Source organism: Nycticebus coucang, chromosome 4, assembly GCF_027406575.1.
Source record: "Nycticebus coucang isolate mNycCou1 chromosome 4, mNycCou1.pri, whole genome shotgun sequence".
NCBI classification, from domain to species: domain Eukaryota; kingdom Metazoa; phylum Chordata; class Mammalia; order Primates; family Lorisidae; genus Nycticebus; species Nycticebus coucang.
The window spans coordinates 83,667,612-83,680,268 of record NC_069783.1 but is presented as its reverse complement, the minus strand read 5'-3'; the positions used below and the strand labels follow the sequence as shown (position 1 = coordinate 83,680,268).

The 12,657-nt window shown below is 40.1% G+C and overlaps 1 protein-coding gene across 1 annotated transcript in view; it reads right to left on the bottom strand.

Moving 5' to 3' along the window:
* The window catches only part of KCMF1 (potassium channel modulatory factor 1), an 86,054-nt gene that overhangs the window by 18,502 nt on the left and 54,895 nt on the right, over nt 1-12,657 (bottom strand). Inside the window, exon 3 of the mRNA XM_053586787.1 lies at nt 9,636-9,775. Within this exon, the coding sequence (XP_053442762.1) occupies nt 9,636-9,775 (140 nt within the window). The remainder of the gene's footprint in view (nt 1-9,635; nt 9,776-12,657) is intronic.

Below are 12,657 nucleotides of genomic sequence, written 5' to 3'. Positions count from 1 at the left end.
ACTTGACTGAGGCTGAGGCAAGGGAATAGCTTAAGCCCAAGAGTTTGAGGTTGCTGTAAGCTGTGATGCTATGGCACTCTACCAAGGGCGCATAGTGACACTCTGTCCCTTCAAAAAAAAAAAAAAAAAGGAAGGGAATTAGGCCAGGCAAGATGGCTCACACCTGTAATCCTAGCACTCAAGTGAGGCCTAGGCAGGTGAACTGCTTGAGCTTAGGAGTTTGAGATCATCCTGAACATAAGCAAGACCCTGTCTTTACTAAAAATAGAAGAAAACTAGCTGGGCTTTGTGGAGGGCACCTGTAGTCCTAGCTACTTGGGAGGCTGAGGCAAAAGGATTGCTTGAGCCCAGGAGTTTGAGATTACTGTGAGCTACGACACCACAGTACTATACCCAGGATGGCAAACTACCCCAATCCCTTTTTCTGGAGGATAATAAACACAAAAAGTAAATAATAAGAAGAAATGAAAAATAAAAAGTGAATAGTTCTTAGCAGTAAACTAATAGAAGACTGCTACAATTATGGGCAGAATAACATGTCATAATTTTTAGAAGTGAGAAAGAAATGTTGGTGATCCCAAAGTGCTTTTACCTTTTAGCAAAATGTTCTTCGTATAAATTGTAAGATATTTACTAAACAAAGGATTAATCACTATCATTAATTAAAGGTATAGGCACATTTCATTTAAAGGCAAAGCCAAGCCAGACAAAACAAAATCCCAAAGGCATTCATTCTAATTATTTTTAATTTTTTTTTGAGACAGGGCCTCAAGCTGTCGCCCTGGGTAGAGTGCTGTGACATCACAGCTCACAGCAACCTCCAACTCCTGGGTGTAAGCAATACTCTTGCCTCAGCCTCCCAAGTAGCTGGGACCACAGGTGCCCACCACAGCGCCCGGCTATTTTTTTGGTTGCAGCCGTTACTGTTGTTTGGCGGGCCCAGGCTGGATTTGAACCCGCCAGCTCAGGTGTATGTGGCTGGTGCCTTAGTTGCCTGAGCCACAGGCACTGAGCCCATTCATTCTAATTAGCTGCAGTGCAAGTCAGCACAAATGTGAGATTTAAGAAAAATTTCAGAGAAGCCCCTCTTAATGCCTATTTTTGTTCAAAAAAATAGATGCAAAAACAAAGAAAAGCCTTTCTACTGTGTTTGTATGTGTCTTCTGCAATCCTGACACTTCCTCAATAGATTTTTCATATTTGCTATCCTGTTTGATCTCTTTTGCTCACTTCTAATACCAAGTTGATGGATTTTGATATTTCTTTCCATAACCAAATCCAGTCAGTTGTCCCAACCTACCAAATTTTGTAATAATTATGAAGGTTAAAAACTTGTGATTAACTTAAAAACCACTATTTATTAAATTTGGTGTTATATACATATATATTTATACAGAGAGATTTCTGAGACTAAGTACCGTAACATATTTTTTTTTAGAAAGTTTAACCAGTAACCATCAGATACTGTTTTCCACGGTATCTGATTTTAAAGTATTTTCTTTTTTTTTTTTTTGTAGAGACAGAGTCTCACGGTACCGCCCTCGGTAGAGTGCTGTGGTGTCACACAGCTCACAGCAACCTCCAACTCCTGGGCTTAGGCGATTCTCCTGCCTCAGCCTCCCGAGTAGCTGGGACTACAGGCGCCCGCCACAATGCCTGGCCATTTTTTTGTTGCAGTTTGGCCAGGGCCGGGTTTGAACCCGCCACCCTCGGTATATGGGGCCGGCGCCCTGCTCACTGAGCCACAGGCGCCACCCTAAAGTATTTTCTATACCCTCAAAATTAAAAGTGTCTTAAGTAACCTTATATTAATCTTAAGAAAGCAGACAAATCTCCCATCCAAGTACTAACCAGGCCCGACCCTGCTTAGCTTCCGAGATCAGACGAGATCCGGTGCGTTCAGGGGGGTATGACTGTAGACGAAAGCAGACAAATCTTATGATGGGCCATAGATGTCTTTGTTGAAAAAGGAGGCAGAAAAATACAGACAAGGACTAAAACTGTTTTTAAAATTAGTCTTTTGTAGACTTTCTTACTAGCTATGTAAGGTAATTTCTAATAGTAACAGTATGATATTTTCTCTTGCCCTTAAATGTTCCAATGAGAGGTTGGTTAGGGGCATAAGATCCTTAAGTCCTATAGGAAGACACAAGTTGGTTTAAAGCAAGAGTCCCCAATCTTTTTGGCACCAGAGACTGGTTTCATGGAAAATAATTTTTCTACACATTTGGTTTTTTTTTTTTTTTGTAGAGACAGAGTCTCACTGTACCACCCTCGAGTAGAGTGCCATGACATCACACGGCTCACAGCAACCTCTAATTCTTGGGCTTACGCGATTCTCTTGCCTCAGCCTCCCGAGTAGCTGGGACTACAGGCGCCCGCCACAACGCCAGGCTATTTTTTTGTTGCAGTGTGGTGGGAGCTGGGTTTGAACCTGCCACCCTCGGCATATGGGGCCGGCGCCCTACTCACTGAGCCACAGGCGCTGCCCCATTTGGGTTTTTTTAAAGATTAATGTAAGGGTACAGACAAATCAGGTTACATTGTTTGTGTTTGTTAAGTAAAGTCCAAGCTGTAGTTGAGCCCTTCACCTAGGAGGTGTGCCGTGTACCCCTCCATTGTGTTCATCAAGTGAGAGCTTGCCAATTCCCCTCTCCTTCCCCTTACCATTTGAATTAAATTATGTTTGGGGGAGGTGTTAATATGAGTCTGCAAGCAACTGATTTATTACTATCTCTGTAGTGAAACCTCTCTGCTAATGATCATCTACATTTGTAGCTGCTCCCCAGTACTAGCATTGCTCCCCTTAGCTCCACCTCAGATCATCAGGCATTAGATTCTTTTTTTTTTTTTTTTTTTAATTTTTTTATTAAATCATAACTGTATACAATGATATGATTATGGGGCATTAGATTCTTATAAGAAGTATGCGACCTAGGGCCCTGGCAGACACAATTTACAGGAGGGTTCCTGCTCCTATGGGAATCTAATGCTACTGCTGATCTGACAGGAGGCCTGCTGCTCTCCTCCTCCTGTGTGGCCTGGTTCCCAACAGGCCACGGACTAGTACTGAGGACTGCAGGTCTAGGGGACACACTCAGAGGTAAAAGCAAGATAGCAAATTGAGCATTTAGCAAGGAATATGTTAAAAGGAATAGAAAAGGAGATTTACCAAGTTGTTATGTGAATATAATCCCCCACAAAAATGATGCAAGTCGCTCTTGAACTCCATAATTAAAAAAGTTTGATTCACCATGACTGCCAAAACATTACCACCTGACATTTACATATAACACATTAGAGCTGATAACAGTCTTCACATTATCCTATATGCTATATATATATATATATATATATATATATATATGTACACACACATACGTATATATGGGGGGGAAGAGAGAGAGACATTCAAAACACTTAAAAAGGGGTATGGCACAGGCAGTAATCCTTCAGAATGGATACTGTCAGCTTATTACACATGAGTGCACCTGCTGAATGCCAGCCCAGGCTCTAGGACATGACCCATGTTATTTGAAGAATAAAAAACTTTTGTCTGCTTGTCATTTTACACTTCGAAAGGTCTAGGTGTGTTATGGGTGGGAACAGAGGTAGATGTGGTAATCATGCCAAGACTAAAGGCTAATGAGGCAGAACTCCTTAAAAGTAGCATACCAATAGGGGTCAGAGACTAACTCCATTGTGGTTTTGTTGTTGTATTATTGTTTATGTGGGAAGTCGCAGTTTCACTCTTTATGATTTTTGTTATTAGACCCTTTCCCACTCATCTGTGACACTTTCGCATGTCAGCACTCTTGGATCAGCAGTTCTCGACACGGTTCTTATCAGAGTATGAGTTGCGGTCTCTTTTCCAGGAAAACCTGGCATTCTACATTTTTTTCTATGTGAAGTTACTAAGCAGTGTATTTGTGTTTGGTGAAGATCAAGGTATATATGACTTAAAATATAGACTATCTGATAATTTTGTAAATCCATTTCTGTCAAGCAAGGACTTACTTTTTTTTCATTATACAGACACACATATGGCAAGAGGCAATATAAACTGCCAGCACTGAGAGAGAGGAGAACTGATAGTGTCAGATTTTGAAGGGAATGATGGGGACATTTTCACTAGTTCATAGTGAACAAGAATAATTCATAGAGGTGGAATGTATTCATTCTGAGGAAGACAATGAAGAGGAAGACAATGAAAAGAAGAAATGCAAAATGTAGAGCCCAAGAGAAGACTACACTCAGTTGTAAAAAGAGAGTGGCCTAGCTCAGTGCCTGTAGCCCAGCAGCTAGGGTGCCAACCGCATGCCCCAGAGCTGACAGATTCGAACCTGGCCCGGGGCCTGTCAAACAACAATGACAACTACAACCAAAAAATAGCCAGGAGTTGTCGGCGCCTGTAGTCTCAGCTACTTGGGAGGCTGGGGCAAGAGAATTGCTTAAGCCCTGGAGTTTGAGGTTGCTGTAAGAGGTGATGCCATGGCACTCTACCAAGGGGCGATATAGTGAGATCGTGTCTCAAAAAAAGAAAAAAAAAAGTAAATAAAAAGAAAATAGAGCAGCCTACAGCGCAGATGATGGTACCATCTCTATTGGATGCTTCTCAACTATTATTCATAATGAAACTGTGGATATAATCATCAAGCTTACAAACCACAGAGTCTTGTAACCAAAGAATTATATAAGGATGTATTCATCCAAAATTCTGGTGATTCCATAAAAGAAAAAATATTAAGACTAACTGGAATTCTTCTTAATTGTTGTGTGTACTGGCAAAGACAGTATCTGAGATCTTCTCAGTAAGGAGAATTTTCCATTTTACTATGCTACATTTTCAGAACACAGAATGTGACTCCTACTGAAATGTCTACGTTCAATGATGCTGCAATACATGAAACTCACAGACAGCGTGTAAAGTATACTCCAGTTTAAGAGCTCTAGAATATGGTTATACATAAGCTCTCACTTTACTATAATCCTCATGAGTCTGTCACTGTCAATGAGGAACTGGTATCTTTCCATGGGCATTGTCCATTCAGACTTTATATACCATCGAAATTTGGGAGTATGAAATTGCAGTGATTCTTTTACACAGAATTTTGTTGCTGTGGAGCCATATGGAAGGAAATCAGAGAGCCTCCCAAGAAATACAAGAATATCTCCAAAATTGCAAAAAGACTGGTTTAAAACTAGATCAGTCTGGAAGAAATATTACCATTGATGGAAAATCTACTTCCATTGCTCTGGCTTCAAAAGAACATAACCACAGTTGGTACTGTTCAAAGTAATAAAAGGAATTTGCCTCTAGAATTCAGGTCAGCATCAATGAAAACCTTTCCCTCTGGTAGAGTAAGATTTGCCTTCTCTCCCTACGTGACAGTAGTAAGTTATGTTTCAAAGACAGGAAAGGTAGTTATTTTCCACACAACATGAGATATGAAGGTGATGGGTAACCAGCTTGATGTAATCCACTTTTATAATGCTACTAAAGTAGGTGTTGACACACTTGATAAGTGCCTGAGAACATTTTCTGCAACATCATTGACACTGCAGCTTACAATTTATATGTGATTTTTCAGGAAACAAATAGCCACTAGTCAAAGAAACAATAGCAAAGAAAATACTTTTTGAAAGATTTGACATGACAGCTCTCCACAAAAAATATACAATGGCAATGAATCTTTGTAGACATGAATGCATTCAAGGAGAAGAAGACATGGTGATAAGAGGAACAATTCATACCAAACCAAAAAGAAGAGTTACAAGACAAGCACCCCCCAAAAGTCACTGCTATCTTTGTCTCCATAAGAGACTGGAAATAGATGTTGCATTCACTGCATGCCCCATATATTTCCAGTCTCTCTCATGGGAATGAAGGTAGGAGTGCAGCAGATATATCTGTCCCAGCCACACATCAAAAGAAGAAAATATAGGCGGGGCAAGTGGCTCAGGCCTGTAATCCTAGCACTCTGGAAGGCCGAGATGGGTGGGTGAACTGCCTGAGCTCAGGAGTTCAAGACCAGCCTAAGCAAGAGTGAGATCCTATCTCAAAAAAAAAAAAGCCAGGTGTTGTGCTGGGCATCTGTAGTCTCAGCTACTTGGGAGGCTAAGGCAAGATGATTATTTGGTGCCCAAGAGTTTGAGGAGGTTTCTGTGAGCTATGGTGTCATGGCACTTTATCAGGGGCAAGAAAGTGAGACTGTGTTTCAAAAAAAAAAATCCACAAAAACCGGTATGAAAAACTAGAATGGTGACTGCCTGGGCTATGTACTTAAAGAAGACAGACCATAAAACCATTTGTAGACGGTGAGTATTTAATTTTCAAACTGTGCATCAGCTATAGAAAAGTGTAAATAAATTTTGAGTGTTACTTTCAGGCAAAAAATAGAGGCAAGGATGTAGAAAATTGGGTGGCTGTCCTGCCCCAATGGGATGATGAAAGTATCATAGTAGGGCCTATTGACTAATAAGGACTCTAAGAACACCTAATTTGCAATAACACCACCTTATTGCATCTAAAGTACCCAACCTTGGGTGGCGCCTGTGGCTCAGTGAGTAGGGTGCCGGCCCCATATGCCGAGGGTGGCGGGTTCAAACCCAGCCCCGGCCAAACTGCAACAAAAAAATAGCCGGGTGTTGTGGCGGGTGCCTGTAGTCCCAGCTGCTCGGGAGGCTGAGGCAAGAGAATCGCGTAAGCGCAAGAGTTAGAGGTTGCTGTGAGCCGTGTGACGCCACGGCACTCTACCCAAGGGCGGTACAGTGAGACTCTGTCTCTACAAAAAAAAAAAATAAAATAAAAAAATAAAGTACCTGGGCGGCACCTGTGGCTCAATTGGTAAGGCGCCGGCCCCATATACCGAGGGTGGTGGGTTCAAACCCCGCCCCGGCCAAACTGCAACCAAAAAAAAAAATAGCCGGGCGTTGTGGTGGGCGCCTGTAGTCCCAGCTACTCGGGAGGCTGAGGCAAGAGAATCGCTTAAGCCCAGGAGTTGGAGGTTGCTGTGAGCTGTGTGAGGCCACGGCACTCTACCGAGGGCCATAAAGCGAGACTCTGTCTCTACAAAAAAAAAAAATAAATAAAATAAATAAATAAATAAAGTACCCAACCTTAATAGAAATTTAATCAAAGAAAAATGATTACAAATTTCCCATAACAACCAGACTGGAGATACAATCGAGTCAGGATTCCATACTGCTACATGGGACTGTACAAAAAGCAAACAAAATACTTTACAGAATAAAAAGAACAAAGTAAGTATAATAGGAAAATGTGGTAACAGTGCTCTGAACTTCCCTAGGGGCAAGATGAGGTCATTTCTGAGCCATTAGATTGTAAAATTTGGCCTGAGAATAAGATAAAGTAAATTTACCTAATGTTTGAACTAGAAATCTTATTAACAGCTTTAACCCTTTCTGATCCTAGGTGGGACCTCATCTGACATGATGACTTTCCTGTTCTGCTCCAATGTCCAAAGACATTAATAAGTTTTATTTTGTGTGTGTGTGTCTCTCCTTCCATGACAAGAGGCTAATGACAACGCTGAGTACATTCTTTGACTCTCAAACACAGCTGAACACCGGTTATAGGAAGAAATGGTCTGTTCAATTTGAAAAACTGACAGTTTCACAAAGTTATGAGTTATGAGGAAGAATGGACAGAGCTGATTAATACTGTGGAAGTTATGCATTTACAAGAAGGAAATGGAAAAAAATGGAAAAAATCATTCTTCTGACTAATGGAAGTTGCAGTTGTGAACAGTTACATCTTTCACTTACTAGATAAGAAGGCAAGTAGAGAAAAAGCGCAGACACACTTTTCTTACAGGAGAAATTTCATCACTCAGCTTGTAAGCAATGTGAAGAACAGAAAAAGAGTGGAAGACCATCATCTTCTGACACCAAAGAAAAGCTAAGTGAGAATACGGCATTTTATAATGCAAAATGAAAAACAAAAATCAATAAAGGATTGCATACTTTGCAACAGAAGAAATGAAAAGTGAAAGGAGAGAAACTCTTTTCTACGGTGAGACAAGCAAGACAAAGCCTGGACTTCATCCAGAAGATTGCGTCAAGAAGTATCGCATTCAAAAAATAATTAAAAAAACAACAACACATTATTTTATGTAACCTAAAATAGATAATAAAGTCATCAGGTGAGTTCATATTTATGGTTTTCTTTTTTAAAACTGTAGGATAATTACAAGTAATCCACAAACCTCTTTCTTGCTAAAAATAAGAGCTGAGGAATATATGAGTGGTAGAAAAATTGGACTGGAAAAGGTTAAACATCAAACTAGTAGTATCAGTGGGAATGAAAGTAAACCTGTATTATGCTGAGCTGTATGGGACTGTACAAAAGTAGACTTTTATTTATTTATTTATTTGTTTATTAGACAGAGTCTCACTATGTTGCCCTCGGTAGAGTTCTGTTGACATCTTAGGTCACAGCAACCTCAAACTCTTGGGCTTAAGTGATTCTCTTGCCTCAGTCTCCCTAGTAGCTGGGCTAACAGGAAGCTGCCACAACACTGGCTATTTTTTTGTTGTTGTTTAGCAGGCCTGGCTGGGTTCAAACCCACCAGCCCCGCATGTGGCCGGTGCCCTAACCACTGAGCACAGGCACCCAGCCTCAAAGTAGAGACTTTAAAACAGTGGTTCTCAACCTTCCTAATGCCGCAGCCCTTTAATACAGTTCCTGTAGGTCGCAACCCACAGGTTGAGACTGCTGCTTTAGAACTAGAGAAACTGCCCGAGTTCAAACACCTGCCTCTGCCCCTTACTAGCTGTACCCGTATGTCCTTGAGCATGCTACCTTATTTCTCTGAATTTCTGTTAATTTGTTTTGAGTACATTTACGGGATCACTAGTTAATACAATGTGCAATTGACTTGTGCCAAAATTCTCCAAATTCAGTATCTATAGTTACACATACAGTCTTCACTTAACCTATTATTATCAGTATTAGAGAGGTAGGGAAGTGACTCCTCTTTTGGGTGTACTTAATCCTTTCTTGAAGTTGAATGTGTGCTAATTTAGATATCAGGTAAAAAATACAAAAAGATTTTAAACTAAGCCTCTCTTTGTGTATTATTCTGGGTCCTTCGTGGCTATTAGCCACTGGAAAAGACCACGGTAAGAAGAATTTCCAGGAACCCCAGAGCCTTGACCTAGGAACAAGAGATTCAATCTGATAAAATCCAAGTAAAGTCAGCAACACACTACGATGAATGAGTCACGGCAAGGGATGACTACTTGAAATACAAAGATTTTTAAATTTCCTTATGAAAGTTCTTTACAGAAGAAAAATTAAGCAGGTAGCAAAAATAATACTCTGTTTCAGGGTGGGGTCCTTTGAACCTCTTTACAATGTGTTTACAATATTAGGCTCCTGAATGTGGTCAAGACTCCCTTCTGTGCTTTTAACAACAGGTTAAGGCTAAGATGGACAAATAAGCAACATTATTTTGTACAAATGCAGCCTCGTAGGATATGCAAAATTTCCTATAAAAGATATACTTTAAAAGCAATACACTGAGCAGGAAGTGGATGATAAGGACCTAGCTTTATTAATGCTAGAAATAATGTTTACAGTATCATTTTAGACACAAGGGTGCTTTACTTACCACTTCTGTTGATGTTTCTGCATGTTCAGAAGTAACATGTTCTTGAAGAGATGTCTCTGTATAGCCCATTTTTCCACAATAGGGACAAGTAAAAGACTGTGGTTGCTCTACAGAGAAAGCTTCCCCACCATAGTACAAATCTGAAAAATAAAGTAGAACTGCACTGAGGAATGATTATTAGCTTTTTAAATATATGACAATGTAATCATATGGTACAATAATGTAAGCAAAAAAGGTGTGCCTGAAACATCCGCGACAACCTCACTCTGTCAGGGAGTGCTTCAGTGCCTGTGTACACTTCTAACACCCTTATTCCCACAAGGACTCTGTGCTACTACTCCAAAATATCTTCACCAGATACTTACTATAGCCTTAAGAGAAAACAAAGCAAATAACTCGCTCCTCCTTCACTTAATTTTGAAACCCTGCTCATTTCACATCTGGTTCTAATTTTTTTTTTTTTGCAGTTTTTGGCTGAGGCTGGGTTTGAACCTACCACCTCCAGCATATGTGGCCAGTGCCCTACTCCTTTGAGTTCTAATTTTATTGTAATTTATTTTTTCCTTATTTCAGTGTAGACTGTGGCAAAACTATTATCCACACAAAGAAACTAACAGGGTCTACCATATACAAGAAGACAAGTACTCAGAGGGAAAGAACAGACAACTGTGATCAATAAGCCAACTCCTAGACATGGCTATTTGTCTACAGAACACACCCTGCTTAGAGCAAAAAGGAACCTAAGCATTCAGTACTTATAAATGCTAACTTGAATGAGGTACTACCACAACATACTCTGCCTACCTAGGTTACTGAAGAACCAAACAGAGTCTGTTGGAATAATTTCTTCACCTTATTAGTGTCTCTCAAGAAATAAGCCTATTTTTCTTCATTAGTAACTACTATATTATAAATATGGTTTGTTCCCCAAAACTCATGTTGCTGCTTGGTCTCCAATGTGGTGGTACTGGGAATTGAACAATTTAGGGGTGATTAGGTTGCTAAGAGGAATTAACACCTTTGTTGCCTTTTCTTGGAAGTTAGTTCTCACTTTCCTGGGATTAGTCCAGTAGGTTGTTATAAAATAAGGCTGCCTCTCACAACTGTTTGGCGCTTCTGTTTCTCTGCCATGTTATGACACAGCATGAGGCCCTCATCAGAAGCAGACCAAATGTACTGCCTGATTTTGGACCTTCCAGCCTCCAGAATCATGACCTTTTAATCTTTCCTTTATAAATTACCCATTCAGCTGGGCGTAGTGGCTTATGCCTGTAATCCTAGCACTCCAGAAGGCTGAGGCGGATGGATTGCCTGAGCTCACAGGCTGGAGACCAGCCTGAGGAAGAGATTCCAAGTGTACTAAAATAGAAAAATTTAGCCAGGCGTGGCTGGTGGCTGTAATCCCTGCTACTCAGGAGGCTGAGGCAGGAGGATTGCCTGAACCCAAGTGTTGGAGATTGCTTTGAACTATGATGCCATGGACTCTACTAAGGGTCACAGAGTGAGACAGTGTCTCCAAAAAATAAATAAATAATTCATTCTCAGGTATTGTGCTATAGTAACAGAAAACGGCTTATGACAGAAACACACACACAAAAATGAAACCGAAGCTTGGCACCTGTAGCTCAGCGGCTAGGGTGCCAGCCACATACACTGGAGCTGGAGGGTTCAAATTCAGCCCGGGCCTGCTAAACAACAATGACAACTACAACCAAAAAATAGCTGGGTGTTGTGGTGCACCTGTAGTCCTAGCTACTTGGTAGGCTGAGGCAAGAGGATTGTTCAAGCCCAAGAGTTTGAGGTTGCTGTGAGCTGTGATGCTACACAACTCTACCCGGAGTGAGACTCTGTCTCAAAAAAAAAAGAAATTAAAAATGTATTCAATATGCTTTGCTATTCTGCTACAAAGAACTACTTGCTTCTTTAACATGAAACAAATGCCAAATTTAAGAGCCTATGACTGCTTTTGTGAGAAGAGAAAATGGATGAAAGTGCTCTCACTACATGTCAGATTTGTTCATATTAATTTTTAGGGATACTCAAACCATTTTAAAAGTATTTACCCATTTTTTATATATATGTGTGTGTTTGTATGTGTATATATACATATATATAGAGAGAGACAGACAGACAGACATTATTTATTATTTGTACAATACTTGCCACATGGATTTGGGGTATTTGGAGATTAACATACAAAAAAGAACAGAACCTCTTTACCTGATAAAAGGCATCTACCAAAAACCCAGAGCCGACATTTTGATACTTTCTCCCTAAGTTCAGGAAAAAGACAAGAGTGTCTACTCTTGCCACTTCTATTTGTTATTTTACTGTAGGATCTAACCAGAATAAACAAAAGGTACCCACATGGAAATAAAGAAAAAATATGATCTTTACTTGCAGATGACACAACCCGGTATATAGAAAGTCCTAAGGCATCCACTAAAAAACTAATAAACAAGCTCAGCAACATAGCAAGATACAAGATTTACATACCACAAACTTAATTGCTTTTCTATACATCTGGAATGACTAATCCAAAAATAAAATTTAAAAAAAGTTATGTTTACAATACCAAAAAGGATAAAATATAAATAATTTCTTAACTTAAAACAGAGTTACATTCTGATAAACCTATTGTAGGTTGAAAATTCTTTTAATATACCTAATCTACCAAACATAGCTTAGCCTAATTTACCTCAAACGTTCTCAGAACACATACATTAGCCTATACATGGGCAAAATTATCTAACAGAAAGCCTGTTTTTATAATAATGTATTAAATATCTTGGGCAGTGCCTGTGGCTCAAAGGAGTAGGGCGCTAGCCCCATATACCGGAGGTGGCAGGTTCAAACCCAGCCCCGGTCAAAACAAGAAACAAAAAACAAAAGCTGGCTGTTACCTTTGGGCGGCACTTGTGGCTCAAAGGAGTAGGGCGCCAGCCCCATATGCCAGAGGTGGCAGGTTCAAACCCAGCCCCGGCCAAAAACTGCAAAAATAAATAAATAAATAAATAAAAAT